Below are 12,598 nucleotides of genomic sequence, written 5' to 3'. Positions count from 1 at the left end.
AAGATGTGGGAAGCCTATAAAGCCATATCAACGTGTTATGAAATGCCAGTGGCCACTGTGCAAAGCATCATCAAAAAGTACCAGGAGTTTCACAGTGTGTACAATCTAGGAAGTCAAAAGCGACCCTTATACTCTCGAGATCGGACGAGATGCCAAGAAGAATACCCCAAGACTGTCCTGATGAATCTCAGTAATTCTGATACGAACTTCTCTAGCTAGACACTCCAGGAGACTCTGAACAAGGAGGACTAACATTTGCAAACTCTCACCTGGACAGATTATTACACTTTGGGTCATCAGTTCTGTAGTCGGATGAGATTTTAAAAAAATAAAAATAAAAATGGAGTCATTTCAACACAGACGTGGTTTTTGTTTGGTGGAAGAAAAGAGAAGTATTCAACTCCAAGAACATCATCCTCAAAGTCAAACGTGGCGGTGGGAATGTGAAGTTTGCAGGTGATTTCCAGCCCATAGTCCGGAGAACCTTGTCAAGGTAACGGGCATCATGAGAAAAAACGTTTAGATTCTGGAGGAAAACATCAGGCAACTGAAAAACTTGACCTCGGGCAGCTTTGGACCTCCCAATAAGAATCTGAGACATACAGCGAAGTCAGAGTCAAAGTCAGGGCTTAAATCCAACTGAGGCTACAGACCTCCAAATCCCACAATGCATTGTGGGATGTAACACTTTACAGGTGCTTGACGGTGCAAGTTTGGCAGATGAAGGAACTGAAAACCAGATAAATGGAATGGAAACTTTCCAACATGGAGACCAAAGCAGGATGGTCCAAAATCCCAGTAGAGATGAGCAATACAGTTTGTTCGCATTTAAAAAGCTTTTACACTGACTGCCATGTAAGGGTACAGGTCATTCTGGCAAAACTTAAATATAAATAATTAACATCTCAACATAATGTCTTACTGTCTTTTGCCACTTATTTATGGCGTTTTGGTGAGAAGAAAGATTGTTAAAACCTCACGACACATCCGGATTTGGCACGGGTAGGAATAATTTTGGGCCTAACTATACGTCTTCATGTCTGATTTCTGGTTTCAGATCATTTCTGTTGTCTGGAGGAGATTTCAGCAGATTTATGTTGTGTAGAACAAGTGTCAAGGCAGTTTGCACATCAAAAGACATAAAGTGGTGTTTGGAGGGGCACGAGGTGCTTTGATGTTTATGTTGGGAGGGTATCTTCAGTTGTGGTTGACACACCTGTGAGTCTCTCGGCATCATCCTGCTGTCTTACAGTCTCATCCGCCGGTGTTATGAAGATGACGAGGGCAGCTGAATGAGATTTCAACTTCTCACCTTTTGTAAAATTTTTGGAAGCCAGCAGCCTTTTAACCTGAGGTGAGCGTTGTAAAAGGATGTGTGTGGGCCGCTGGTGATTTACCTCTTCACACTGTTCTTCCGCAAACCTTCGTCAACCCTCTGCATGACAGCTGAAATGGCAAAAAAAACAAAAAACGCACACACAACTGTACCCCTCTGAATATGACGCAACTTTACCTTCTGGTAATGGATTTCCCCATTTGAGCATTTAGTTTACACATCATGTTTCACCACAGCATTTTATCCTTACCGCTTGACATTTACATCATCTTTTGTTCACGTCGCTCACGCAAACATCATGGCTACAAAAGCGTGTGCTCTTGTTCTCCCGTCTGAGTCGAGTGTTCTCGTGTTTGCTGCACCCACAGAGGGGAAGCTTCATTGTGAAACCATGTGGCAGGTCCCCCCACTCCCACAGGCAGATGTTCACTTCAGCTGCCGGCTCTGCTTATCTTGCCGTCACATCCAGCCTCTTCATTGTTTATGTGTGCAACAAGCCAGATGATGTAGGACACCTGTTTCGTTTATGCTAAGCAGGTGTTTTACTTGGGACATGTACCAAAACAGTGAAACCTTGACGAAAACCGCAGTATTTTGGGGCATGTCAGGTCATGTCAGAGAAGGTACTGAATGTGCCTGTACAGAGCACGTTTCCTCATATAGGATCAGATCTAGGATAATATAAAACAACAATATTAAATCATGGTCAATTTAAGTTGGCTTTTTGGACAAAAATTTACCAGAAGCAAAAAGACTCACTACAAAAACAGATTTCTACAAAATGATGGCAATTAATTAAAAATCTAAAACATAAAATAAGTGAAGTGACTTGTGAGGTAGACCACCAAGACCCCTGTGACTGCTCAGAAGATGTTATAAGCTGTAGTGCTTGAGATGTGACAGACTGAGCATACAGTGACTGCTGCCTGTTGGTCACCGGTCAAAGCGTCATCAGAGAGCAGAAAAGAGAAAACCGCTTTTTAAAGTTCGTTAAATCACAACTTGATCTTGCCAGAAGACATGTGGGACACTCTGAAGTCAACTGGAAGAAGGTTCTTTAGCCTAGTGAGACCACAATTAACATTTGTCCATCACACTAAACACTATGTTAAGCAGGCACCAAACCGTGCACATTGTCCCAAACACCACATCCCCACTGTGAAGCATGGTGGTGGCAGCATCATTATGTGGGGATGCATTTTGGCAGCAGGCCCCAGAAGGCATGTGGGGTAGAATGAATGAAGCAAAGCATGGCGAAATGCAGTCTGCAAGAGAACTGTGACCTGGGAGGAGTTTTGTTTTCCAGTCAGACAATGACCTAAAGCACAGAAATAGTTTAAAGATGACAAGGAGAATGTTCTGGGGTGACTGAGTCAGATCCCAGACCTTAATGAAATTAAGACTTTTCAATCTTGCCTTGAAAAGAGCTGTTCACATATGATTCCCGTGTAACCCGACAGATCTTGAGCAGTTTTGTAAAGGAGAATGGGGGAAAAATTGCAGTGCCTCATCTGCTTATACTCAATGCTGTAATTGCAGCCAAAGAAGCATCTACTAAATACTGACTTGAAGGGCAAGAATGCCTAGGCAATCACCTATTTTACATTTTATATTTTTTTTTGATTAGTTGACATTACTTTTTAGAAATCTGTCTTCACTTTGAGTAACTTCTTGGCTTTAAGGTCAAATTATGTTGACCGTGATTCAGTCTTGAAGAGCATCTCAAGGGGAAGCTTCCAAAGAGGGGTGTATATGCATTTTATTCATGACCTCAGTGATGCACAGCGTAGCAGCAAGCATGACAAAAGCCTCCTGCAAACCCACCGCTGACTCTGAGCTGCACTGAAGAAGTCCCAACGCTTATTACAGGAACATCAAAACCTGAGTGTGTAGGAGCCGAACGATAAAGCAATAAAGTATGACATGAGAAGTGCTGAGTCATTACAAGTACCACAAGCACACTGTACACCACTCCTAAAATGAGGCAGTGACACTTATGTCTCAAAATAAGAAAGCTACACGGGATATTTCACAGTGAAATCACCAGATTTTGCTCGATTATAAATGTTATATATGACTTGCATAAAAAGTCTGGCAAATTTCATGCTCTTGTGGGAAACATGAGAAGTGAATGACCTGCTGAAGACAACTTGAAAACAACTGAGGGGGTTTTTGTTTGTTTGCTTTGTTTGTAATGACTGGGCATAGATTTTGCTATTTCTATCTCATAAATAGAATCTGGTGTATGAAGTATTTGTTATAGAATAAGTGGGCAAAAATTCCACACTAAACTTTAATGCTTCCGCCTCCTCTTGCCTTCATATTGAGGTTTTAGAAAATCAGCCAATCACAGTTCTTTGTAGCCACATCAGGTGAGTATAGCAAGGGCAAAAAAAGGCTGCAGCTGGTACATAGGAAGTGGTGGCGCATTGGGATAAACAATGTCTTTTTTTTTACATTTTTTTACACTCGCCGTGAAGCCACAAGTTGACAGGGGCTTTTAGAGCTGACTGTTTAGTTTCCAAGCGTGTGAATAATCCCTTAGCTTTTCTTTTGGTGAGGGGGGCTTTTTTGATTTTGAAGCATCCATTTAACCCCTTTAAAAGTCCAATGTGTAGGATTTAGTAGCATGGCTTAATATTTCTCACCTCACAGCCCCTTCCAAACATGTTGGAAACATACAGTGGTGGCTGAAAGTCCCCACGCTAGCGCCAGTGTTTGGATTTTCCATTTTGGCCTGAAAGGTGCAACATTACAAACTTGTTTGCAAACTTGCTTCACTCTGTAGGTACAAGGAGCTTAATAAAGTCTTGGAAACATAGCAGCATGACTAATATCCTGTGTCACTAGGCCAAATGCAGACAGGGTAAATCTTCTGCTGACTTACTTTGACTTGCGTCAGCCCTGCTACGCTATTTCATGACAGTAGAACCACTTCAGCAATAGTTCTTTACCGTACAGCAAAATTGTCATTTAGAAGCTTTTTATGTGTCTATAGGAGGACAAACTTGTTGAATCGTGTCCAATAAGCAAAACAATAAATTTTTTAAAGACCTCCTGTAAAATTCAAGTTTTTACTTTCCCAACTTCTCCATACAGTGTTTAATAATTCTAGAAGTCATACAATAGGTGAAATAAGACATCAACGCATACAAACACTAGAAAAGCACTCAGAGAGTGCAGACCTCTGCCAAGGATAGAGAGGAAAACAGGAAACCCATGTAGTAAAGGATCATGAGCTGGAATCAAACCTGGGTCTCTGACACAGTTCTGTTTACAAATCACCTTCTTAACCAGTTGAGCTATCTGGACACCTTGCTCCAATTTGTTGGACAACATACTAACCTATGATGTTTTTGTCATATTTTGGACCACATACTACAACATAGTAAAAAATTCACAGTGATCCAGAATCCAGGATCCTTTCCGGATTGCCACCCAAATTAAATATACTCTTCCTCTTACCATAGTCTACATCCTCTCAAAATTTCATCTGAATCTGCCCAGGCGTTTTTGAGTTATCTTGCTAACAGACAGACAGACAGACACACAAACGCTGGGTGTCACATAACCTCCTTGGCGGAGGTAATAAGGAACTAATCCTGTCAACTTCCATGTTGGGGCTGTCTGAATCATTATTCTTCAGGATTTGCTTTCATTGTTTGAGCTGAGGCTTATAGGTGAGCTGGTGTGCTCGAGGCAGGGCCTAGAGGAAGTGGAGGTGCAATGTTGCATCTAAACCATCTGATGGTTAAAAATTCTCTTTTTATAGTTGTGTGTGGTTGTTTCAAACTTGGAGATGTAAAATAAAAGCTGTTAAGATACAAAGATGTTCACTTCTACCACCCTCCCACAAGTAGGTAGTAAGAATTCAACTATGATGTTATTTATCAGATAGCTAGCCAGTCCGGTTCAAGCAATTTTCTTTCTGAAAGGGGCGGGAACAGAAGCAGCTCACTGCATTCCTTTAGAGCAAAGCAGCCCTAAAACCAGGGGTTATAAATAATCAGCCTCTCCCAGAAACAAGGAGCATTACTCACATTTTTGGCCATATTTGTATCTGACAGCGTCTATTTTAACCCTCCTATTATCCTTGGGGTCAATTTGAACCCATTCAATGTTTAGCGATTAAAAAATAATAGTTGACTTTATTTCTTTTTTTGCTTCATATTTCATGACTTGTCCTAATTTCATGGGAACTATCAATTAAGCCTAAATTTATCATGATGATATTTTTTCAATTTGATGAACACATTTTGCGCACATCGGTGTTCCTCTGGGGTCAATTTGACCCCAAGCTGTTTTGACTGCGTAAAACTCGTCTGAGTGTGTGACCTAACATCCCCACACCTGCAGGTGCAGAGTTGATACTTTTGAGTTGATGGGTAACAGAGGGGTGGACAAACAACTATTCCCACAAGAACTGTGATTCTTCTCATGGTGTGGGCATGTGGGGAATATCTGGACTTGTGAACTCCTGCCAAAATGAGGAAGCCAGTGTAGGTTTGGAGGTGATCACATCCAAGTCTTTCCAACTACACATTCCTCCCCTCTAAAATTATCACCTCAAGCACTATGTTTTCAACTGATGGGTCAATGTAGAGCTTGAATAATGACTTTCTGTCTTCAATATGGCCGACTGTGTGTCTGGTGGGACACACTCTTAGCAGCACGTCTGTCTTGTTGTTGAAGTGAGTAGAGGGACGAAAATTTTTCACGATACATTAATTCTAATTTATAAGATTGCCCTGATGGTGGCACTAGAGCATAGATCAGGTTACACTATCAAGGGATTATTTATGTATTCAACAAATACAGTGCCTGACACAATAACTTGGACAACAATTTTACGCAAATCATTGTCTGGTGGCAAATGTCCCTGGAGTCAAACTGACTTCAAGGGTAAAATGTTGTAGCAGTATTTGAGGAGGAGGGTTAATCCATTTCTCAAATTGAATCCCACTTGTGTGGTCGCTATTTTCAGAGTGATGATGGTGTTATGCATGCTTTTGAGAATCTCAGTCCCTTCTTCCGCGAAGTGCACTGAAGCTGCCCCTTTGTTGAAAAATAATGCACCAATCTTTTGGCTGTGACATTTCCTGGTGATGTGGAGGACTTTTTTGAAGCCCCGTCATACAGTGATGATGAAATGAACCATCTTTGTAAGATGAAAGATGCACTGTGGGAACATGAGAGTCTTTGAGTAATTTGCTGAAAAGGGGCCCAATATGGGACCTTTGATATCCTCTCCTCAAACTGACATTACACCTATTTCTGAACAGCAATTCAAACAGTGACATGCTTCTACACGTTTTGTAGTAAGACTGTTAAGGTCAAGAACATTTCAAGAACATGATTTCTTGCAAATTCTTGTCCAGCAGAGGTAATACAAAATATTATTTCTTTTCCAAAAGCTGCTGTTTCTGTGATATTCTTCATAAAGACAATCTCTCTTTTCTGAATAGTAAAGAATAGAAAACCATATAAAAGCACATAGCAAAGGTATCCTTTCCACTAAAGCATCAAAAATTATAGTATCAAGCCATTTTACTGAGTTGTTCACTGTATGTTTGGCTGTTAATACCTTGTCAAGTGAAGGAAATTACAGTCGACACTTTCAACTGAGCGTGTCAGTAAAATGGGATGTAGTCCTCTCAACAAATCCATCAACCAAAGTTTAAATACAGGAATCGGTGGATTTGACGGACTGTAAGGCATCAAAAAAGAATTCAGTCAATCTAGCTCATCCATTTGAGTTTACTTAATGTAAACACAACACTAACTGACTAATTTATAACGAAGTGAAAAACAATCACTTTTAAAATTTGCGAGCCACTTTACAATTTGAAATCTCAAGTTCTTAGAATGTGAGGCATTCTGACTTAAAATAAGCAGTTGAATGAATGAAGCAACAGTGTTTCTAAGAAACAAAACTATGATATACAGTCAGCAGACTTACCAGGATGCATTTTGACAGCGTTAAAGACCCTCAAAGACTCATTTTGAGACTGAAATAGTGAACACTTGATGTGTCTTTATGAGATAAGTTATATCTGTTACTGTCTTTGATCATTTTGTTGATTCTACTTAATATTTTTAGCAATTTTGTACTTGTTAGTTCAACTGAGTTAAATAACTCAGCTAGTTTTACACTGTTAAAACTCATAAGATGACTTTGAACTGATAGATAGATAGATAGATACTTTATTCTTCCTTTGAGGAAATTCAAACTTTCCAGTTGTTCACACACAAGTTAGTTTCAATAAGAAACCAATGTGCAAAGAAGAAATAGTTTCCAAAATTGCTGATTTTGCACATTTATTTTGCATAAATAAATGCAAAATCCATGGTATTTACAACAAAAAAAAGAACATTAAAAAGTCTAAGTAGTAGTGGCTGGTTAGTGGTTTTATTGAACAGTTGAAAAGAAAGTTTTGTATGTCATAATGATTTTTTTTCATATCTCATCCTTTGCTTTTTTCTGTTTTTTCTTCTTGCTTTTTTCCGGGGGACACAATGGACATAATCAGACTATAAATGGCAGCAGTCTTGGTTGTCCTGCTGCTGAAACATGCATGGTTTCCAGGAAGCAGGACGTCTGATGAAAATGATGGGAAGACGACGGTTTTGGAAGCTGCTGCTCCCGTGGGAGGTTTCAGCTCACTCTGAGTACCATCATCTCTCTTCGTACCAGACAGCGGCAGCCAATCAGCTCGTGGTTTCGCTCCCAGTTCGCCCCCCTCTCCTCCCACATCAACCAGCCGCGTAATAAAGCCGCCTGCATGCTCGCTCTCTCTAAACTCTGTCGTCTCCCTCTCAAAGCTGCGCAGTGCGTCCGGTTTGCGTTCTCAAGCCCCAACCGCGCTCCCACACGGAGCACCGGAGCACCGATGGACCAGATGGGGATGGTGGATGCTGAGGGGGGCCGCGTGGTGCACCGGCCGCGGCGCGCCGGCGGGAGGCTGGCGATGGTGGTCGCCGTGCAGAACGTGCTGGTGGTGGTCTGTGTGCTGGTCACCGTGTACGTCTACTGGGACGCTCAGAGCAAGGTGAGTGAGGAGATGATGGGATGGGCAGGGTGTTGAAATGCAACTTTCCATCATTTAAACTGCGAACCAACTGTCTCAAATAGTAATTAGTTAAATATCTGCTCCTATACTTGTTCACTTTTTCTCACTGATTGACCTATTTACACACAACTTTTTCTGCATTTACACAATTTAGTTGATTTCAATTATTGCTCTTGAACTAAAAATACTTTATTTTCGTCAGATTAAAAAAATACACTTATACACATATATGTATTTATTTATTCTGAATAAAGCAGGAAAAGAGGGAGGAAACCTTCAATTATCAGTTGATAGCACACCTGGGAAGTTGTTTAAAGAGCTGCCACCACTTCTTCTACTTGTCCGGGTCTCCTAATTTCACTAAGCTGGAATTTTGAATTAGTAAGTTGCCTAGTTATGGAATCATGCAGCTCAACTGTAGATTTTGTATTTTATTTCCTTGTGCAAAGAGATGCTCATTTAGTCTAGAAAGCATCACCAAATTGGAAACAGCTCATTGCATTTTCATTCAGTTACTGAGTGGATGCTGCACTGGACTTTTCACTAGTTGCCAAAGACTACTTAGCTGTCTTTAATCTGAATCTACTAAAAGTTTCCGTCTGAGTGCCACAGGAGTGGGCGAGCATTGATTCTCCAGCTATCCCATGACCTGGATGACTTATAAGCTCCATGCATTCGAGATATCTGCTGAGTTCCTGTATAAAGATGGTTATTTTAATGGGTTGCTTTTGTTCTACTTTTAGTCCCCTGGTGTTTATTGCTGCACAGCTTCTATCGCTACTGCTATTAATCATCCCACTGCGAGACTTTCCCTTGTTTCTGTCAGCCTGCTTGTTTTCACATCATGTCACCAAACCACTGTATCAAATAAACAAGTCTTGGCTTCAAACATCAAGGGATCTCAGAACAGAGCGTCGTGACCTTTAGCAAATGCTCAGACACAATGTTCAAGTGCAGTAAATCTAACATCAGGAGAGCTGGAGGGAGTGAAAGTCTAATGCTTCCTTTCTTTACAGACTTCCTCTGAAGGTATCGTGCACATACAGTTTGCTACCATCACAGGTGAGGAGATGTGACTAAAAGTTTCCAATCTTATTGTCTTTGCTTTTTGCTAAACACTCATATTGAGACAACTAAAGACTCAAGGTAAAGATGTGTATTGACCTGTTTTTTTTTTCACTTTCTACTCTCTGTTTCACACTTCTCTCTTCATCTTCCAGTCCCACTAGGAAGTAGCACACTTTTGTTCAGCTACACTGACAGCAGGAATTCGATTGACTTCGGTGAAGATACAGACAAGTTCACCATCAGATGCACCGGACCCTACATTCTGCATATGGACATATGCTACACGAGCTACAAGAAGGATGAGAAGATGAGGTCACAGACTCCATGGAATCTGCAGCTGCAGGTGGAGGGCAGTAAAACTCCCGCCGGCACTGTGGAGCTGCAGCCTTCAGATGAAGTCTGCAGGGGGCTCCACAGTATCGTCTTCCTCAGAGCGAAGGAGGTGGCCAGTCTGCACTTGTTGAACTCTACAACATTTTTCAATATCAAGAATGTGACAGTGGGCCTGAGCTCTCTGCTGGGGAACAGGTGTGACACTGACTGAGGGTTTTTAAATACTGTCAGAGGACGAAGGCTGGAGCTGGAATGAGGAAGGAAGGAAGGAAGCTCCGCATTCATCTGTGTTTGTCTGCCGCTGTGACTACAGACACACTAAGCTTGATTCACACTGATGGCATGACTTGTGTTGACAGATTCTTCTCCTCGTTGGTTAATTATACTTCGGCCGCGGTTGCAGTGCCTCAAGAAATCACAAGGAATCTCAACAAACTTGTGCGCAGTTCAGGGTGAGAGGAAATCTCTTTACAAAGTGCCTTTTTTTTGGTGCATCAGCTGAAATTGTCTTCTTTTCTTGAATCATGATGATCAAGGCTGCAAATGAATGTTACTGCTCTTCTGTATGCACATCATCGCTATGTCTTGGTGCCTAAGAGGACATTTTCAAATTTGTTTTCATGCTGGAACAAATGTCCAGAACCCAAAGATAATAAATAATGATAATGATATGTAATGTAATATAATGGTGATAATGGGGGAAGCCTTTTAAAAAAGCTATAAGTAGAAACTTGTAGGTGTTTTTTGCATGAAAAATGAACCAAAAGCTTCATGATCCCTGACTTCTTTGGACTGAATAAGTCACAGTGTTGTGTAAGTTGAGTGAATATTTAACTGGATGTTTTTCAAAATAGTGTAACAAAACCCTCTCCTGGCCTGTATTCGGGCCGCTGCTTGTTCAGGGGTTTTTAAGCTTTTTCATTCCTCAGGTGCACTCAAATTTTAATATAGAGTGTTGTTTTTTTATTACTTTATTTCACTATAGCTGTTGTCGAGTACCAAATGAATGTATCAGTTATCTGTGCCTTTATCCTCCAATGAAGCTGTGATGCGAGTCTCTGTGTGCTGTGCGGCTACAAAACAGTCCCTTCACATTTTTTCATGGAATACCACATTTTTAGAGACCACATTAACCTGCAGGGGGCCTACCTCCTGGTCAGTGTCTGACATGCTGCTGGACATTGATCTTACGCTGGTGTTTGTGGAGTTAAACTGACAGATCAGGTGCTGCAGTCACACTGACACAGAGACGACTCGGAGCAAAGACCAAAGAGGATGTGAAAGAAGTGGGAGTTTTTTCTCTTTTTCATTATATCTGCACTTACGGTGCTTATGACATGACTGAATGATTTTTTTAAATGATGCATATGGTTATGAAGCACATAAGGTTAGAATGTATTGACTGATTTCCTACAAGGTTCTTTGTTTTTGATGCTTTTGTTAAGCTATAATATTTTAAATAAAAGTATGTTGTGTTTTAACATTCTGCTGTTTTATAATACAGGTTTGTGGGCCAGTGTTTTAGACAATGTCATGTTCAGTGTCATTTATTTTTTGCTAACATTGGTTGCTTGAATGATATTGATTTCAAAATGAAATGTTTTATACAGACTGTAAACCAAAGATAAAGAAATGGTACATTCGGATTTTAGAAATATCCAATGAAAAATTAATGTGTTTCAATGAGCTGAAGCAGACCTGTTTTGTTTTCACTGGATTTTCCCACACAAGACCTGTAAGATGTAATGATGACCCAGGGATTAACAGAGTTGCTACCTCATGTAAGCTTTGGCACAGATCACCTGTTGGGATGAAACTTTAATAAAAAAAAATAAGAGTTTCCATTTTGCAAGAAGCACGCTTCATTGTTTCACGTCTGCCCCTCCCCTTTGTGTGTGTGTGTGTGTGAACAGTTTCATCATCATTACCTCCACGTTGTTTAACTAAAACTGAAAGTGAAGTGAGGGCGGATCTCATGCAGTGACGTGTGCATTTTTGCTTGTATACCTGAGAGCTTCAGGCTGCAGTTTCACACTCACTTAACCCCTTAAGCCCCGGGTTACATTTTCCACCTGAAACAAAAGTACGGGGTGTCCATAAAGTCTCTTTACAATTTTAAGAATTTATTACAAAGACAGTTGATAAGATATCTTAACCAGATTTGTTTTATTGTAATCAGCGTTTATTAAACTTTGTAATCACATTGAAAATGTGTGCTTCAGGTATCCCGTTGGTGAAAGAGGTACTGTTAAATGAAACCTGAAAAAATGGCTGCTCCTCAAGAGAAGGCACAATGTGTGTCATGGTTTATTGAGGCAAAATCGGATGTGCAAACTCGGTGAAACTACAGAACTGAGTATGGAAAAGATCTACCATCATGTCCTTCAATTCGTGCATGGCACAAGAAATTTATGGAGACAGGTATAGTGTTGGATGAAGGGAGGAGTGGGCGACCAAGAACATCTGACGAAGACATCGCTCGTGTAAGACAATCCTTTGCTTGTTCTCCCACAAAGTCCATCTGTACTGCTGCCAGAGATACGGGACATTACTGACTTGAAGCAAAAGATTTCTGATGCCATTACAACCGTTGATGAGGCTACAGCGAACATGGCAAGAAATTGAGTACCGTCTTGATGTGCTTCGTGCAACTAATGGTGCCCATATAGAGGTGTATTACATGAGGTACAAAAAACTTTGACAACCACTGATTACAGTAAAACAAATCTGATTAAGATATCTTTTCAACTGCCTTTGTATTTAACTCTCAAAACTGTAAAGAGACTTTAAT

General features: G+C 40.7%; 2 protein-coding genes across 2 annotated transcripts in view; one reads left to right on the top strand and one right to left on the bottom strand.

Moving 5' to 3' along the window:
• LOC110952305 (importin-13-like) overlaps window positions 1-12,598 on the bottom strand; it is a 435,553-nt gene that overhangs the window by 265,351 nt on the left and 157,604 nt on the right. The gene's annotated exons all lie outside the window — the stretch shown is intronic.
• Window positions 7,741-11,662, top strand: LOC127533643 (uncharacterized). Its single transcript, XM_051947236.1, has 3 exons — window positions 7,741-8,385; window positions 9,423-9,468; window positions 9,627-11,662. The coding sequence occupies exons 1-3, from the start codon at window positions 8,119-8,121 to the stop codon at window positions 10,016-10,018; spliced, it is 705 nt and encodes a 234-aa protein (XP_051803196.1). The 5' UTR covers window positions 7,741-8,118; the 3' UTR covers window positions 10,019-11,662.

Source organism: Acanthochromis polyacanthus, chromosome 4, assembly GCF_021347895.1.
Source record: "Acanthochromis polyacanthus isolate Apoly-LR-REF ecotype Palm Island chromosome 4, KAUST_Apoly_ChrSc, whole genome shotgun sequence".
In the NCBI taxonomy this organism is placed as follows: domain Eukaryota; kingdom Metazoa; phylum Chordata; class Actinopteri; family Pomacentridae; genus Acanthochromis; species Acanthochromis polyacanthus.
The sequence above is the reverse complement of the archived record's forward strand: the minus strand, read 5'-3'. Positions and strand labels throughout refer to the sequence as shown.